Source organism: Athalia rosae, chromosome 1, assembly GCF_917208135.1.
Source record: "Athalia rosae chromosome 1, iyAthRosa1.1, whole genome shotgun sequence".
Lineage (NCBI taxonomy): Eukaryota > Metazoa > Arthropoda > Insecta > Hymenoptera > Athaliidae > Athalia > Athalia rosae.
Window position 1 is genome coordinate 31,588,655 of NC_064026.1, and position 20,028 is coordinate 31,608,682.

The window sequence follows — 20,028 nt, forward strand, 5'->3', positions numbered from 1 at the left end:
CGAGGGGGACACGCGTCCCCGGACTCGGATTTTAGTGAATCGACGAGGATCGCGGCGAGAATGCACGTGTAGAGCCTGCACGCCCCACGGAACATCGTCGAGGAGCAGTAGGACAGTGTGCCGAGCGACGTCGGGCCCCACCACGTGACTTGGGCCACTGGCCCACTTTGCCTCGCGAAGCACACACCTCTCTCCGGTACAACGTAACGTTCACTTCGTCCACCAATCGTTCCTTGCTCCGTACTTGCTCTTCCCTTGGCCGACTCCTCGGTCGTTTCTCCCCTCCGCTTTATTCTCGCGGCGGGTAAACTCGCCACGGTCTACCACCACCTGAACACCGCTGGTTATGACTTTGCCATGCAATTCCACCACATGCCAGACCCGAGTCATGCCCGCTATCCCAGGGCATAGAGTGGCCGACAGACAGGTAGCTTCCACTTAACTAGCTGGATGGCTCGATAGTGGACAGAACAGAATTTGATCAGCTGCGCGTCCTTTCAAACGGTCCGTCCTTTGACATCGGGACAGTGCCCTTGTCGGACACCGGAAATTACTCGTTCGTAACGAAGCTTCTTTTATTTTATCGGTTTTTTATTTTCCGTTGTCGTTGATCAGGGAAGTTTGCAAGGTTTTTTTTCACTCCCGTTGTCGTGCGTTACACAAGTTTCGATTCGAGATAATAAATAAATAAGTAAAACAGTGACGTTGAGTTCCGATCGTAACCGAAATTTAGGTCCTTCTGTATTCATCGAGTTGCTCTTCAGTGCCGGCAGAAGTGATTAAAAAGTACAGTGTAAGAAATCTGGTAAACAGACCGAAGGATTCTCGATCCGGAAGTGGAAGCGACTTCGGTACTTCAACGTGATGTTCTGATCACCGTGTCAACATTTCTTCTGCGACAGCTAGATCAACGATAATTAAAGTTTCGACGTGAGTGAATCCCCGCCAGACTCGACTATTAAGGATTTTAATAAAACGGTCGTGCGAAGCCCGACGATTCCGATAATCGTAAAGAACGCTCGTATAAGAGCAACTCCGCGCGAATTCGCCACCGCGGTTCTCTCTTCGTAAATGATTTCCGATCCGTCGTAAATGCGGTTGGTTTTTATCGTCACGCACATTCGTCCCGTTTCGAAGGACGTGGAAATGATCCAGCTCGGCCACGGTGGCCATGGCCGTGAAACGTTGGAGTCTGGAGAAAGCTGGTAGCCTCCGAGCGAATGAGTTAAGCTGACCATCGATCTGAGGAATGTAGGCGATTATTTTGTACGGTTCGTTTCCTGCCCGGTCGTACTACTGTAATGGATGTTTTTTTTTTATTTTTTTTTTCTTTTATTTATGCTTTTCCCGACCGCGCGCACACGCCACTTCCCAGTTTCTTTCGTTGTTTTTTTTATACGTACCGCAGAATTGGCTTCAAGTAGGAAAGTGGTACCTCCGCAGTTGAACCGATTCTTCAAAGTAAAATCGATAGTTGAGAAGTTTTGAAACGGTTCACGAAAGCTATGCGAGCAGCACGCGTTATACATACCGACGTTCGTAACGGTCAATGTTGAACAACCGGCTCTGTCATCGTACGAAATTTACATGATAATTTGGTTAGCACGCGTATCTTAACGAGGACCTAAACTCGTACGAGTTTTGACTGTCCGAGCTTGTACCGGATGGAGAAATTTTGGTTATTTTATTTCCTGAATCCCGTCAACGGGAGAATTCATATCGGAGATTCGTCTCGTCCTCCGGAAGAATTCAGTTCAGTTCCGGAAGTGAACGACGTATCCCCGAATCTTGATCTATTAACATTTGTGGGAAGACGCATTTTGTAATACTTGTAGATAATCAAAGTTTGTTTCATTTGGTCCTTAAAGACGAGTCTGTTTTACCCGAAGAGGACAACGCCGAATAACTCCGAGCGTTGGAGAGGATGTTGAGATGTATAGTCAGGCAATTGGGTCACCCAGATCTTGTAATCTAGAAGACAGCGGAAGCTTTCTCTGTACATGCATTTACGGTTGGTCACGATCGACGAATCGTGATCTGCATAACTTAGCCGGTCGTTTGTACGAAAGAACTTTTTACTTATCGACAATTTTTCGACCACTCGCATCTAGTTCCACGTCTATAGAAAAAACAAAATATCAAAGAAGCCGGTATAGTTTGTTTCTATTTGCATAATTACCATTTTCGTAACGAGCCTCATGAGTTACACGCTGTATAATTTCACTTATTTTTATCCAACGGGTCGATTTAGTTTCGCAACGTGCGAGTGTGTAATTATCGCCAGGTATATGTACGTGAGTAGATTGCACGGGAAAATTCGCACCGTCGAGTAAACGTAATCGAGAAACATTGACAGTTACGTGTTGGCGATAATTCCTGGAAGATCTCGGTCAGTTTTATATACATCTACCTTCAGAGGCGTGGATATTACACCATATCCTCGCGGGATACCGGTGGATCGATAGGCTGCAGGAGCAGAAAGAGAAACAGAAAAATGGAATCTTATAGTCCCTATCTCGGTGTTTTTTTGCACCGTGCAACATGCGGTTCTAACCGATCGTCGAGTAACGGAACCCAAAGCCAAGGCCGAGGAGACTCGACGAGGAATTGATCTTATCAAATCCCTCTACTGTGTTATTATCATTTTTTTTTTTTCTTCCTCGTTTACAATTTCGTCCCCCCGAAGAACAATCGTCATCGGGAATAACGCGCGCGTACGAAGAAACGCGTTTGAAGAACCGTTTCAACATTTTCTATTCGGATATCCATCGGTAAATAGAAGGCAAAATTTCGTTAATCCGCGATCGTGCCAATTTCCGAGGGTAGCGTATGTTGTATTTACTAAAACTTGCACTTTCCGCGGATCAGGATACACGTCATTCATACCGATAAGCCACGCTCCCTCTTCACCCGCACGTGAGCTATCGCACGCAATGATCTGCGCGCGTTTCTTTCGGTCTTCGCGATAATATTTCAGCTGGCTCGCCGTTTTGGCGTCGAGCCAAAGGAAGCCAAAAATAAAAATAAAGCCAGAAAACTGAACGAGTAAATAAAATCCCCGACGCTGGTTGATATTCCAATGTTTGTTTCGACCGGCGTGCACGGCATTATTCGCGAGCAGAGAACATATAATAACATATTCATCGTACGATGCCGACCCTGTTCCGATGCGATTATAATACCTACGTACTGGTTCACCTGCGTCAACTTCACGGTAGGCTATTTTTCCGTCTCGATTGTCTGCTTGCCACCACGCTCAGCCAATCCTTGACCTAGCCTTTTTGCCGATCTCGAGTGTTTCACCGTCGCTAATCATTTCCTCGATTACTACCTGCGTGGCACCTCGTAATTGGTGCGGAACTGTGCGAGCATGTGTTCGGAGGTGTCGTATTTTCATGCGCTTCGCAGGGGTGAACCCTTTGCTTTCGATCGCTCCGGGAAAGACGAATACCCCTACGGAGATCCGAGTCCTCTAAATTAATTTACCTGCAAGAATCGGCCGGTGGTCGGATACATTCGATCGCATGAGATGATTGGTCCCGGAATTACGCCGCGTGATTATTCTCCAAGTTGGGTCGTAGTCTTTTCCTTTTCTCTTTAACTAATTTTCTTACCGCAGTCGCCCGAAAGACTCGCTAGGAATGGGGCGGCCCGGGGGATCTAGTAACTAGGTTACCGGTGCCTTGCGCCTTCTTGAACCTACGCTACCATCGCTACCTGCTCACCGGCTCTACCTGTCTCTTCAAACTCTCTTCACTCTGCTCACCTTTTCTCTCTCTCTCTCTCTCTCTCTCTCTCTTTCTCTCTTTCGTCTCTCCTCTCACTCTCTTTCTCTCCTTTTCTTTTTCTCCTTTTCTCAGTTCAGTATGCCATACCTATACCGTAGCTATGCCTGGTTGTGCATAACGGGATTTCGTATTCGAAGACATGCGTGAGGATCAGAAGCGCGTCGAAGGTGTGCTGCGTAAGGTACACGAATGCATTGGCGTCGACGGAAACGATCGGAGATGAGCCTGCCGGGAGCAAAAATCGTTTCTCAAATTTCCCGAACTATTTTCAACAGCTTTAAAAACTTTTTCATTCACTACAATCGTATAGATATATTACCTGTATTCCAAGGCGCTGCACCGTCGATGCATCGTGAATATTCAGCTCGACCGATCGCAAGTTTTCCAGACCCCCATGGGACTGATGTCCGCACCTCATGCGTGTTGCTGCCCACGCGAAGAATTTTTTTTATCTTCTCATTCTTCCTCGTTGCTATCTTTGCATACACGTTGACACGCACTCTTAGCGTGCGGTCGTAGTAAAGACGGAAATGCGATCGGTATAATGCCCTGTGTATATTTTATAGGGGTGCGTGCGAAGAAGAGATACCCGATCAACGCCAAAAGGGGACTAACCTCGTGCAAAAAAAATTATTCGCCGGGACAGATATTTATACGCAGGTATATTCGATAGCGTGTAAAGTCAGAAGCGATCATTGGTGATTATATTATGGTACGGGTATCGGGTGTACATCGATTGCCGGTGTACGTGTAGCGGAAAAACGTAACGAGTCAAACGGGAAGTTGTGAATTCTAACACCGTCCATCTGACTGCAGTGACCGGGAATCGCTAACTGCTTCGGACTCGACTGATACTGCAATCGTTGCACCGCGATTATCGTTCGTTCATATTGGACCAAATAAATTACCTTCACCACCGGTTTTTTCACGGTCGCGATCTCACCTCGTCTATATCGATAATGATGAAATATTCGAGTTACAAATTCGCAAATCAACGAAGGGGGAACTCTATCATTTTACGTTATTCGCTACGCCCTCGAATTTTCCTCTGATTATTTTTCTTGTTTTCAGATGACTCCGAGAAAGAACATGCGAGCGTACATCTTCCTGACGATATTCGTGACGACGATTTCCGCTTTCTCGGTCTCCTACACACCGCAAGCAAAAGGTAATCTCGCAGTCCATCGTGATTGTACCAGTGATTATAGATCCGTATGCGCGTGTATCTGAACAATTAGAAACGTATCAAATGCGAGACATTTGATACGCCGTATCTGCACATTTGCAGGATCAGTTGCAACATTTCTATTTTTAATCATAATGATCGGCCGATGCCACTTCTCGATATTATACGTTTGCGAGGCTTAACGGTTCAGTAAAAGACACGTGACACGTATCTCATTCGTATGTCGAAGTCGAACGCCTCGCGCTCAAAGCTAAATCGCCTTTAGGCGGCCAAAGTTGTTTCAAAGTGAAAGCAGAACGCAGCTGTCCAATAAATCTATTAATGCCTCACAGCGTAACTCTCCTCCCCTGTACAACGCATCTTTTCGAACATCGGGAACTCTAATCGTTACGATCGGTTTGTCCCGAATTCATTGACGCCCGTGATTCGACGAGCCGCTACGTAATTTTCACCGTCAATATCGTAATGATTTTTTATTCAATCGATGCCGCATACGAATCGCCGTCGTTTCGTTCGAAATTTTAACGCAACGGTTGCAACATGTCTACCCATCGCGACTTCCGGACATTGATCTGCGACGAAAAGAGCATCACCGCGGATTTGGAAAAATTAATTTCTGTGGTATGAAAAAATGTTGACGTACTTTGAACACTCCGTATCTTCACGTTAAAATTTTTGCCTGCGGAACGGGTAAGTCTAAAAAGACTAGATCTAGTATAACGTCCTCGGAACGCGTGTCCGGCAAAGGTGTAAGGTAAATTCTGCCGGTGAACGCGTTCAACGAAGCGTGACCGTCGACTGATGCCGAAATCTTGTAAGACACGTTTTTTTCGGCGCGATACCGGTAGTAAAAGCGTGACGTGTCGCGTACAACGTATCCATAGACAGATGTACGGATGATTAATTAATTTAACGAGGTTCGCAATTACATCGGGTGGTGTGTATACACTGTACTTGTTCGGATACGAATTTGGAGAAGAGAAATCAAGCGAAAAACGTGCGGCTGCCGGTCATATCGCGGCTGGGCCTAATCAACGTAAACGGATTATTGGCCGATTCGCAATTTCACTTCGTACTCTAATGAGTTCGCACCGGCCACCGTGATACACGAATGTCAAAAATTTTCGATTCAATTTGTAAAATCTATAGTCGAAGTCGAACCGAGTTGAATCGGAGTTCGATCGGGACGAAGAGACAATTTAGGGCCCGGAGGGACGCCGCGATCAGGGCAGAAGAAGACCCGTTCCTCCGTCGAAGAGGTGATGGCCCAACGCAGCGGAGTAGGTCACGGGCCGAGTTATGTTGAGATAGGTATAGGTACGCACCGTGCATCGCTCGCGCACGCGGTGATATACGACGGTCGAGCTGTCGGTATAACTGTATGAATTGATGAGAACTGGTTCCCCGTCGAGCGGGGCCGTGGAATCCGTATTTAATATTAGCTTATTACAGGCTAATTGTAGTCGCGAACGAAGTATTTACATCGAGTCCGGGGTGGGTATATTATAACGTACGTATGCTCGCGAAAGAAATGGCATACCGGCGTATATGTATAGGTATATACCTACTTGCCTCGTATAAAAACGTGCGAGGAATGCCGAAACCTTGTTGCGATAATCAGCCGGAGAGAATCCTTTCAAATTTGACGGTTGTGCTTAAATACGACTCGTCTAGATGTGCGTGCAGAATTTTTTTTTTTTAACCCCGACCTGGCTAGGAACACGAATTCTTGTTAGTTTATTTTCATCACGACTTCGAGGACGCCATCTGTTCAGAGACCGTGATGCTGATGCTGTCGTTAGCGCGTCCTGAATATCAAAATGAAGACTGCTCTCGAAAATTTCAAATTCTATACCAAAATTTGCTACGTGATGATTTTATGGGGACACCGTCGTTGAGCCCGTCGATACTTGAATAACCGAGCTTTTTCTATGTCGATGCGACCCGATTCGTGCGTGGTTTAATTTCTCCGAGTCCTTTGCATTCTCGCGGAAAACCGCAGCGAGTTCTACCGTGCGCCTTGTAAAGTTGAAAATTTCGCCGAACTTCGATGAAAACCACCAAGGATTTATTCAAGTGGATAACAAATATTTCATTTATTTTTACTTGATTTCAGGTAGAAAATTGTTCGGCGGTTACAGAATAGTTCCGAAGGAATGTCGTCCCACGAATCCGTCGAGAATCGTTTCGAACGAACCCCCGATGTGTATGTTCAACTACGAGTGCACCCAACGAAATGGCGAGGTGGTCGGCGCCTGTATGGACGGTTTTCTCTTCGGCGCCTGCTGCCAATTACCCGCGAAACAGGAGGGTGAAGGGATGTACGAGATCGGACTGAACAACGGAGGAGGGCAAAACGTCTACGAGGTGGATCAGGTGCCCGATATTCCGATTCTCCTCAATCCTGACGGGACTCCGATGGGCGTGCTCACTTCCTCGCAAGGAGCCGATTACGGCCAGAATGGAAAACCGGGCGTAATCGATGGCTCGAACGTTAATAATCCAAAGTTGCCGACGCTGTCCGACGTTCTTGGGGGTGGGGGAAATTCTAACACAAAGTTCTCGACCTTCGAACCGTCGACGCCGACCTTCCACTACGCGGACACCAACGGCAACGCGGAAAAGACGCAAATTCCCCAGGTCGACGTCAGTCATTTGGAAACGGACTTTCCGGCGCTTTTGCATCAGCAAAGTATCTTGGATGATCTACGACTACCCGGACTGATAACTCATTCGGATTCGAACAACGACCTACAGGATCATCAGGAAATGGGGAACGTCGACACCGTTACTACTTTCTTGAACCCCGATCAGGTCCTGCAAATCGCCGATCCGGTCGATCAATTACCCGTTCTATTCGCTCAGGGACTCAGTCAGAACAATCACTCGAGCGCTGATACGGTACTGCTGAATAAGAACGGGAGTATTTTCATGGAAAGCAACAATCCCGACGACCTCTTCGTACCGGGGTCGAAACCCAACGGCGGCAACAATTTTCAGGGGTTAACTCGACTCCCCGTCGACACGATGCATAAAATCGAACAAGTCACCCAAAAAGTTGAATCTCTGACCCAGAAAATATTGGCCGAATCAGATATGGGATCCCGCCCGACCTCGTTATCCCCTCAGTTTAGCTCGACTAAAAAGACACCCCCGATGACCGACAGACCCGTCTACAGCACGCAGAAACTTCCATCCGTGACGTATGAATTGTACTCCCTGCCCTCAAGGACACCGAGACCCACGGCGGAACTGCCTACGCTCGCGCACGTAACACCCTTGGTAAACAGTAACTCGCCGTCAAAGTATCCGGGGAACGAGCACTCGGCGACGGCAATAAACGAGATAACGTCGGAAAAATATACCAAGTGGATCTCAACTCTGAAGAACGGTGCGACGACCCCGATGACGCCCACGACCGACGCGAAAGACGACGACTTGATCAGAGTCCCGATGATCAACTACGACGCACAGTCCGGAAACAAGAAAGACGACGCCGTTGATCACGAAGAAAATTCCATCAACCATATTATCTCTTTACTTAACAACAGCGACCCCAGTCCCGAACCCGAACCTCTGCCGGAACCAAACGCTCATCCCGATCCGCACGACGATAATTCCGGAATTCAGACTTGGGTCAGCATAGACGGCACCTCCGTGGCTCCACCGAAGATCAGACTACCTTCCGTTCGTCCGTCCGGTGAACCAGAGGCAACGACGGTCACCTTTCCTTATACATTTTACAAACCTAATCAGGGCTCGGTGTATTACGACTACGAGGTATCGCAGCAAACTGAGAACCCCGACAAGGCAAACACCCATGGTATATCCTCGAACACTTACGCGCCCGTAGCTTCGACCCATGGTTCGTTCGATTCTAGCTCTTCGACGCAAACTATTTATTCGAACAGGCCTTCAACGAATCCTCCAGCCCCGACCGTGATAGTCTTGGGCCCTCTCGGCACCGAGTTTATTACCAAGGTTGATCACAAAACGCCCGTCAGACGACCGACGACCACTACCCAGCCGACGATTTCGAAAAAACCCACTTTCTCCACGACGATAACGCACAATATCAACACGGTGATATCTACGAACAATGCGGAAACGAATAACACCAGAGTTGTTTCCTCCAGTTACATTAGCGTCGACTTGAAAGACGGCACCACGAGTACCAAGCCAGTTTTCACGAACACCGCGACAACCCCGAAGCCGGTTGGTTCGCAAGATACCGTGAGACCTGTCACGTACGAAGAGGTCGTAACGAAGAGACCGGATGAAACGATTTACCAGGAAATTGAGACGAAAAAACCGCCGACCACTCTCGTGACGCTTTCCACTTGGTCCGAGAAACCGACTTTTCATCTAAAACCGTCCTATGCTCAACCGGGTGGTGCGGCGGTCACATGGCCTGAAGACAGCGTCATCCCGCACAATCCCATCATTCTGAATGACCCGATATTCTTCAACACCGAGGGATCCGCCACTCCGTCCACTCCGGAGGATGAAACAGCCGCACCGGACGAATTCAACAACTTCCCACCGGTCAGAAATCCAAACTTGAACATGTCGCTAACGGCTTCGCAACAGGAGAAACCGACCATCGTCGAAACGTTCAATCAGACACTTTATCCGGACTTCGGAGTGATCGATGACAATGAAATTCCGACCCCGGCTTTCATCGAGGACGAAGTCCTGGGCAACAAGGTCGACAATTTCGTTAATAAAATCGTGGAATCTCTTCAGAGCAACTTCGATGACCTCGGTGAAGTTATCTACAAGAAGAAGAACGCCACGACTCCGTCGCCTTCCGATTCGGTTGTTACCAAAAAACCAACTGCTGGTGGAACGACAAAAAAACCGCCGACCCGGAGACCGGCAACTCCGGCATCCTCGTCGTCTCAAACCCCGACGAAAAAACCAACACCCACTAAGCTTCCGCCGACGCGAGTTTCGACGACAACCCAAAAGACCGTCACTCCCTCCAACAAACCAGTGCGACCTAACAAAGTGTCAACGCTTAAACCAAAACCCACCCCTCAAAGTAGTTCGCCTACAAGCTCGCCCCAAGTCGTTACCAAACGACCAAAACCAGTTAGAAAGCCAACGGTGTCTACCACATCGAGCACCGAAGCTGAATCTGCGGAGACTGAAAGGCCACTAGTGAGTTCTACGGAAGTGACGACATCCGGTTACAAACCGAATTACAAAAGGGGTAAAGTACCATTCGCTGTTCGTTGATTACGTCGAAATGGAATTTTTTTTTATAACGTTCGCTCCACATTTTCCCCCCAATAGACTGCGGGGTTAGGCCACTGGTGAAAACGGGAAGAATCGTCGGAGGAAAAGGTGCGAAATTCGGAAAATGGCCATGGCAGGTTCTCGTACGCGAGGCAACTTGGCTGGGACTTTTCACAAAAAATAAATGCGGAGGAGTTCTCATTACGAACAAATACGTCACAACCGCCGCTCACTGTCAACCAGGGTAAGTTTACTCGATGGTAAAACTTCGCGGTTCGTTTGTGCGGTTTGTGATCAACGTTAGATCGAGAGAAAAAAAAGTTGTTTTATTTCAGCGGAAACTGGTCTGAAAACTCTCATTATTCATATTCGGGAATATAAAAATTATGTATGCCGGTTTCAAAGAATCGTGAATTAAGAATGGAGACTAATTCAGTAGCAACGAGTCGCGAAAACTTTTTTCAGATTTTCCGGAGTATCCGTAAAAAGTTTCCGACGGAAGAAAAGAAAATTTAAAAAATTAAAAAACAAAGATCAACTTCCCAATGCCGTTACTCCGCCATTTTACGCTATGATAAATCGCTCTGATTTTTTTCCCAAGTTTTTTTGACGCTCTACACCTCATGTATGCAAATATCGTACCCCTGAACCGTTGCGTCGGTGTTACTCTTCTTTTGTGCTTACGGTATCGATTTTCATTTCTCCCGTCGCAAGTAATGTTTTCAAGGTGCCCGGTCCCTTCCACCTTGCTTACTACTTGCAATAACTCGATAGGTTCGTATATTAAATTGCCATCAGATTTGATGGGGTAACTATCCAGATTGAAATCGTTGAGCAAGGACGTGATTTGCGTGTTTTTCCCATGGGTGTGGTCCGATGTATATTTTAAAGGGAATAATCGAGCGGTTCTAAAATTTCGCAGATTCCTCGCATCTCTCGTGGCTGTACTCGGTGAATTCGACATCACCGGGGAACGGGAATCGAAGACCAGTGTGTCTCGTAATGTACGACGGGTAATAGTTCACCGTAACTACGACCCGGCGACCTTTGAAAACGATTTGGCAGTTCTCGAACTCGAGTCACCCGTGCAATTCGACACCCACATCGTTCCAATTTGCATGCCAGAAGATAAAGCTGACTTCACAGGTAGGATGGCCACAGTTACCGGATGGGGACGCCTCAAATACAGTGAGTATATCGTCGAACCGCCCACGCTCGACTCCTTTATTTTTCGTCCCTTACGTAAACACGTGAAAATATCACCGAATCTTATTGCAGACGGTGGAATCCCCTCCATCCTTCAAGAGGTACAGGTACCGATAATGGAAAACTCTGTCTGCCAAGAGATGTTCCAAACGACTGGCCACTCAAAATTGATCTTGGACAGCTTTTTGTGCGCCGGATACGCCAACGGGCAAAAGGACTCGTGCGAGGTAAGGATGAATAATGGATATGGCTAATCCAAAATTTCACACGTATCGAGATACTTTGTGAGAATCTTATTTCAATCGACGTTACCTCGCCACTGGAACCGATATTTTTCATTTTCCCTATACTACAGGGAGACAGTGGTGGTCCTTTGATGTTGGAACGACCGGACGGTAGGTGGGAATTGGCAGGGACGGTTTCCCACGGGATCAAATGCGCGGCTCCTTATCTCCCCGGTGTTTATATGAGGACGACGTACTTCAAGCCGTGGCTACACACCATTACCGGCGTGTAAATCCAAGCCAATTCCGTCGCCGGACAACGAAACCCGCAGGTAGCTGACTGTGGCTGGAATCATTTCTACGATTAATTCAGGCTCGGCTATAAAAAAGGTGCTCCAATTGAAGATTTTGATCGTAAATTCTAGCAAGATCGTACGTTTTCCTTTACTACGCTACGTGACGCGATCACGCTCATTCGCCCGAGTGGATCTCGGGCGCATTTTTCGACTGACTTTATACATTTTCTGGACGAAGTTAAGAGCGACAGTTGAACGGTAATGCTATTGCAGTCCATGCCGCTATGTTCATTCATTGGCTGGGTAATCCGAAAAATCACATTTCTAGTTACCACGACCATTTCTATCTCGGCATTGACGTGTGCATAGCATCGGCTTTAAAACTTCGCTGACGACCAGTTCCAGAGAGACGGTAACTCTCTCGTTCTTTCTTTTCATTCCGGAACCAGATTTCATAAATTCTGGGGATCATAAATCCTTCATACTCCTCTTTACTTAATGTTTTTTTTTTCTTCCTTTCTTACACCCCGACGGACGCTGAAGTTGGTGCACACGATGGCTCAATTTTCGGGAAGCGAAAGCCTCCGTGAAAAATGTACAAAATTTCGCCCTCCGCAACTTCCAGTTTATCCCTTCCACACTCCCCCCTTATTTACCTTCGTCATCGATGTATCCTAATCATTTTATTTATTCAGCGATGTATTTATTGCTCACAATCCCTTCGTCCCTCGTAATTTATTGGCAACATTAACCTCCTATTCAATATTCCTGAATAACTATAACGGGTGAATTTCTCCCTATTCACGTGTGGTTTCTAAAAGCTATAGGCACATAACCATTGATGGATATAGTGCAATGACGGGTAGTTATGTACCATAGATATTGATTGAAGAAGAGAAAAGAAAAAAAAAAAATTACCCTCCATTGTATCTATTAAAAAAATTATGTATGAATGTTTGTTGGTACCTCCTAGGACAATAATTATTTATTCGTTGTTAGATGTTACTTATTTATTATATAAAGGTATTTTTATACAACGTGTCGGTCCATTGTAACCTTCCACTTCCTCTTCTTCGTGTTACTTTCTCCTTTTTATTCCTTTTTCCACCCACATAAACCATTCATGCATTCATCCTCCGTTTTGCGTGGGCGCCTAGGCGGCCACGTTCATTCAAATTCAAGTCCTTCAAGAGTCTGAAAAATCAACGTATCTTCAAACGGATTAACTCCATTATGGAATTGCTACTGCGACTTTATGTCTGTCATTTCTGTCAACTACGTGAACGTTCTAGACCACCGAATCATCGAATAAGCCCTCAAACTTCAAGCGGATAAAATGCGCCTCGTTTGATTTTCATCACGGTGCGTTACCATTTTTTATTCTTATTTCTTCAACATCGCCCAAATCCTCCAGACGAAAGAGAGGGTATAGCGAAAGGTGACGAGTCTCGGTAAATCCATTTGCACCCAACAATCTCTGACCCGACGAAATAATAAATTTCGTCAATGTTCGATTCCTTTCATTCTTTCATTTTTCCGGGATATTCAGGTATGACTTTCAAAGGAGAATCTGATTATTTTATTTAATCATTCATAACGCCATTGGCATTGCAGTGTACAGCCCCGGGGCGCGTACGAAAATTTAAGCGAAATGTCAAACGTTAATATATTCGTAGTCATATTTTCGGTTGAGTGGTGGTGACACCCACAATTCCCCCGACCATTTAATGGGATACGCACGGGGTATCAACTTTAAATTTTGGTTTATCAGATTTAGGATTTCCAGGTGTATAATTTGGTCATTAAAAATTGACGACCTTGCAATTACGAGTGAAAAAAAAAAAAGAAGTTCATCGACTAAGATTATTCAAAATTTGTTATCGCGCCAATTGTTAAACCTGATCCATTGTTCGAGGGATAATCTTTTTCCGTTGGGTGATTAATGATCGTCGTTGCCGGTATGAATGAGCGGAATACAGACACTATATCCTCCGAACACCTTGAACCTTGGTTTTCATAATAAAATGTCAAAAATGCTGCTACGATGACGTCAATAATCCACCGATACGTACGTGTAACCTGTACGTTACACAGATATACCAATATCCTGAGGGAAAACCCATCGTTATCGCTAATATAGATATACGTATGTATTTATCTTTACTATATGTATACCTATACACCTACGCGTGTTCTCCGCGTACGTCAAAAATGTCTAAAAATTTTCACAATGATTGATACATCAAGAGTGTCGCGAACCAAAAAAAGTTTTGCCAAAGGACCGGGGCCATTGGTTATATTATTCAGGACCCGTCAGCGAGGTGAGGAGGGAAAAAAAAATCCGTTTTAAATCTCTAATAAATCACTCGCCACATAAGATCGGTGAAACAGATTTGAAACGCCAATAAATAATCGAAGCGATCACCAAAAACCTCGTGTACATACAGTGGTGTAAGAATACATTTTTTCCTTCGAGCTAATAATATTCAGATTCGTCTTGAACTCCTCAACGCTTCACTGGATACGTGTCACGCGTATCGCGTGTCCTGGATTTAGAACGATACTCTAGGCTGCATAATACGGTGTGCTAATTAATTCTGTAGAATCCCAGAGTAGATGGAACCGCAATTCTACTAGCAATTTCATGACACCGAGCACATAAACGACATGGGGCCAATCGTTACCGTTCTCGCGATGAGGGGGTGTACGACGGGGGTGGCAACACCTTGAGATCCATTTTTTGACGTCGATTCTCGTCGAGAAAATCCATTCCAATTACGAGGAATATACTCGCAAAAAAAGATAAGGAAATCGTGATTTGAAAATGAGGGAGAAAAAGTTGGAACAATATCATGACAATTCGGAGTAAACTTGCAAAGAAAAAGTAGCACGGATATTAAGAGTCGGAGAGCCTTCGACTCGACGTGTGAATCCCCATAATATGATAACGCGAGTTAAATGTAACGAGGTTACGTTACACGTGCAACGTACTCCAAATGCTATTTTGCATTATACAATTTTGCACCTTGACGGAATGATTTCAGTGTTGGCTCATATCTCACGTGGTATGTCGTAGTCAATGGGAGGGTATAATCTGATCAAAAGAGGGACTACCGCGAAGCCTACGCGAGAGGACATGTGGATTCGCGGGGGTATCGGGTTTGAAATCCGAAATTCGAGAGCGTCTGATCTAACGAGAAGGTTGTGGGAACATTTCACTCTCGCCTCGTCGGATTCTGTTACCCTTGTAGCCGAAAATTTCAGCCGGGGTAACATTTGCACACGTATACCATTGTGACCCCCCAGACGTTCTGGGAAACCAGGCACAATATCGGCAGACGTACGTAAGCCGGGTGATTTATTTATTGTTTGCAAACGTTCCCTTTCCGTATGTGCTCCTCGGATTGAATTTTTCCCATGAAAATCTGCGGTGCGCAAATATGCCCCGTACAGGAAGTAGCGCGTCGCGAGCAATTATCGTGCCTTGTGCAAACGAAGCGCGTTTCGAGGGGGTCCGCGGGGCTGATGCGCCCCTCGCAAATGAGCCTTTTCCAACTGACAATGAAACTGAATCGTGAAAACAGTCTTAGAATTCGACTTGCCAGGGCAACATCTGCGGAGGGTGTACACGCCTACCTGTGGCCCGCTGGTATATCGCGTGAGAAGCGGAGAACACGTCGCGGTAAAGAGAGGAAGAGTAGGAGGAGGTTCGCCAGGCGGGCACGGGGCTCGGTTCGATCAATACGGTTGAGAAAGAGGAGGCAGGAGAACGGAGGACGGAGGAACGGAAGGACACGCGGCCAAGAAGGACAGATGAAGAGCCGGCCCCGTACGTTATTGTGGCGGTGGTTATCACTGACGTCACATCCTATGCGCCCGGTGTTCCGCGCGACTTATAATTTACTTTATTAATCAAAATTTAGGGCTCGCAGCGTCTCTTCAAATTGGCTTTCCTCGGTCGAACTTAAGTTCTGCGGATTCGTCCTTAATTTTCTTACCTTCTTTCTATATTGGTTCTCCGAGGATTGATCGGAGAACTTTAAAATCCCATAAAATAGAGGAGCCGTACGGCGTTATATATTAGGTAATATTTACTCGAATTCACGAGGGGATTTTATCCGGATCGAAAACCCTCCGGGTAGTCTGGGGTATCAATATTATTTCAAACCGTGCTATGTATACCTGTATATACATACAACTATATTGAGGGGGCGTCATTATTCTCTTGAAATTGTTGACGCACTTCGCCAATTCTCACTTTTATTCCGCAAAGTCTCGCATCGTCCGATGATTACCTTATGCGTATAATTCTGTAAAATTATTCATACGTCATTGTGATTAAAAAACCGATAATTGAGTTGGATAAATAATTGAGCTTTCGCATCCGCGAAGTACAAGGATGTCACACCGACGTTCCGTCAACGCTTCTCGCGACATGGTCACGTGCCTGAGGAAAAACGTTCTCTCCTTTCCTAAGGATGATTGTAAAGAATGGCGAACTTGGAAGATTGAGTCAAAACGCAGGCTCCTTCAGGGAATTCAAGTTTCACTAGTTTTCGAATCACATCAGAGGCTTGTTGGGTGTTGATGCTCTTTGAAATGTCGACAAATTTTTTGGGCCATTTTCGCGGTAAAATAAGAATTCGGAAAAACGAAATTTTGAGCGACCTCGACGCATGCAAGTAGAAAAAATGAAATGGAGTCGTCTTTAATCGCGGTCGTGCCATAGAGACACATTTTATAGACGGAAAAAAAGATTTTCAGCCGATAATGTGTGCAAAGGATAATAAGTGGATACTCCGAGAGTTTAGAGCGTGGGCGTTTTTCGAAGTAAAAAGGTTTTTAGATTGAGTTTTATTAGCTTACATTTACAAAGAGCCTCATGGGAACCGAAGACCTTCACCTCTTCCTACTACGCCGCATCGGGCGGCTCCTAGAACTTTATCGTTTTGCGACGAGAAAATTGTTGCTTTTTTTCTTTGCCGACTTTTTACGTTCTATCTCCTTTATTTCTTTTTCTATTTCAAAATGGTTACATCATTTTCCAAAGCTCTGTAAATCTGCAAATATCGTTGTTTCTTCTAGGAAAGGTACAAGATTTCGAAGGGACGTCGAACGCATCGTCCCTTTTGAATTTTCGAAACATGTTCGAAATTTTAATCTTTAATCTGCATTGAAAAAAATCAGGCAATGCGCTGTCGGCATACCTGCGGAATCAGGATCATTTCATCTGCATTGGATTATTAAATCTCCCGGGATTTTGGATCAGCCAAAGCCTAATAAATTCCGAATCCTAAGGGTTGGTAAAAACTTTGTAAGACGTTGGGGAAAATTTGTGACACCGATCGGGATAACATTTTAATTTAGACAAATCGTGAGTGAGGAATGTCCTGCACAGAACACGGAATCCCGCAGGCTCCCGCAACTCGTGAACGCAAGGAGTTCCAAGTTTTGGGTTTCCATTATGTTTCGGGCACCGAAGTGATTGTTCCTTTCTCGACGCCTACGGAGTTTAGGGTTCAGCATTGAGAACACAGAGTGACGGACAGGTCGAGTAACGTAGGGAATGATGGATTGTCGACCTCGTAACAATAATCCTCGCATAAAATGGCAAATAATTACAGCTAATTATTCGCACAATGTTCGTTCGACGCGGCGGTAAAAGGACGATGATATTCGTAAATGAATTGATCACTCGATTCTTCAGTGGAAATTGCTCAGCTACGTGGGCTTAAATTCATTACAAAGGGCTGAGAACCGGGGGTTGGGGACATCGTGCCATACGTGTAAGTGATCGGCTTTCATTCAAATTTTTCCAATTCACGATTGTATTAGATTTTTTATATTGTTTTCAGTGTTCCGTGCAGGGTCTTCTGATAAAAAGCTTTTCACTCGAAACTGTAAAAGCGTCAAAAACAAAAACAAATTTACCAATATAATTAATAAGAGAATAAGCGCAACATGAGTTTTCGGACTACATTATGTCACGTTCTTCGATTTTCCACACTTCTGTGGCACAAGCTATTTCTGGCGGTAAATTCAGCTGCACAGATGATTACCCGTCGCCATAACGAATGAAATGTACAAAGAACCGTTGTCTCTCGTCTTCGGGGCCCCAGGGGACCATGTTAGCGGCATAACTACGTTGAGCCACTTTTATCATCATGTAATCTCGTCTGTAATTATGATTGGCGTGGGTAGATATATTGTGCAATACACTATCGGTAAGTGCTAGAGGAGTTCGGTCTGTTTGCTGGAAAACGATTACTTTTTTTTTCTCCTTTATTTTTCACTGTAAACCGCACGCCACGCTCCAACCGTTACATGCATATCGAATAACTTAAATAAATCCGCCACACCCACTCTGAAAATATTATGCGTCTCACAATCAATGTTACTCTGCACAAGGATGGCGGGTAAATATTAAGAAAAAACGAAAAAAAAAAAAAGAAAATTTTTTTCGTCAATTTTGTTCCGCCGGTTCCGGGCATGTAGGGGATAATATCGTTAAGTAGGAAATTTGAAAATTGCCGTGGTCACTGGGCTAATTGATTTTGCATGAAATTTCGCACACTCGTGCAGCGACGAAATAATCCAGATTTTGCGCCCCAGGGGTGACGTAGGATCTACAATCTGGTTTTTACAGTATTATCACGTACTGCCCGAGGGGAATTATATTTCGTTTGAAACACGCCCGAATAAATATGGGTGGCATGCTCGATGCGGATATGTTTGCCCTGTCTCTAGTTTCGGACAATTTTTAAGGGTGATCAAACAGTTCGAAAGAAAAAGAGACAAAAAAAAAAAATTTGGAAATTCAATTTACCGAAAATAAATACGATTCTAGAATAGAATATCCTTTGAAACAGATTTCACTGCAAAGTTCGAAGCTCGTGGATTCCGTGGGCCGTGCTACCGCCGAGATGAAAGTGCGGATATGTTATTAGAGGCCGAGAAAAGGGTTCATACCCCCGTTGCGAAATGGGGGATGAAAATAAATCGTTATTTAACGTCCGTCGCGGAAGCAATCGGGCTGGAAGTGGTGGCGCGTATATTTTGATTCGAGAACAATCCTAGTCGAGTTCATTCGAATTCGAAAATATCCGGAGGGCAATTCTGATCGGCAAATCTGTAAGATATCTCATAAAGATGGTCGATTATTATCGAAAATGCAATACCGATCGCTCTGAAATGTTCGTTCGCGAGGTGATTCAAGTACGAGTGCGTGGAGATGAAAAGAAATGCGAAGATTGATGCGATACATTTAGTGATTTGAAAATTTTTGGTTCGTCTCGCACTCTCGCGAAATCGTGAAATGTCAGTCAGGGGGGATATTTTCCGACGCGATTGGATTCACACGTAAGCGTTCACGCACGATTCGTATACCGGGTATGCACACCGACGTCTCTCGAAAGAAACAGAAATAAAGAAAAGCAGAATAATCTCTTAGCGGGGATCGCTTCTGGTTGGCTGGGAATAGTATAAAAAACCACTTATGAAGAAGGAGGACGATCTTATGAAATAACCAGAACGGCACGCACCCAGTCCGGGCAATATATTTCTTATGTGCTGGCTGAGGTATTACCTCCTTCTCAAATCACCGCGCCTTCGTCGCAGCAATATGGAAAACGATACCAAGTCCAACAATTTCAACACAGTTCATCCGGTGAAATGAAAATTTCGGACACAGATCCAAAATCGATCGGGTTCGGAAAACGAATCTCCTTGTCGATAGTCTCTATTCGATGACTTGGAATTTCTCAACAGAATATGGACCCCGCACAGAAGGATCGATGTATTCACCCCGATTTTCAAGTACATATGCATAGCGAACAAACAAACTTCGTGATGTTATTTTAGGCGAATGAACAGACGGAATCGTACCGTTATTTGGAAACAGTGTAATCATATTATTCGTTTCAAATTAACTCGAATAATCAAGGTTTCCATAATGAAACATGTCAAAACAATCTGCGGACACGCGGCGTTTAAATATTGGATTTTTCATCTTGCTTTTGAAGCTGTATTTTATTATATCTCCGCAGTATACGTACCACGCGGTAGCACGTGGGTTGAATTTTTCCTCC

General features: G+C 45.2%; 1 protein-coding gene across 2 annotated transcripts; it reads left to right on the forward strand.

Annotated features, from left to right (window-relative positions):
* Nucleotides 1–370: 370 nt before the first annotated feature.
* Nucleotides 371–12,978, forward strand: LOC105691540 (serine protease filzig). 2 transcript variants are annotated; one of them, XM_048649157.1, is made up of 7 exons: nt 371–930; nt 4,860–4,956; nt 7,091–10,189; nt 10,273–10,459; nt 11,138–11,403; nt 11,494–11,648; nt 11,777–12,978. In XM_048649157.1, the coding sequence occupies exons 2-7, from the start codon at nt 4,860–4,862 to the stop codon at nt 11,936–11,938; spliced, it is 3,966 nt and encodes a 1,321-aa protein (XP_048505114.1). In that variant the 5' UTR covers nt 371–930; the 3' UTR covers nt 11,939–12,978. The 2 variants fall into 2 exon arrangements, with proteins under 2 accessions (XP_048505114.1, XP_048505113.1); XM_048649156.1 differs by lacking the exon at nt 371–930 and adding an exon at nt 3,065–3,214.
* Nucleotides 12,979–20,028: the final 7,050 nt, after the last annotated feature.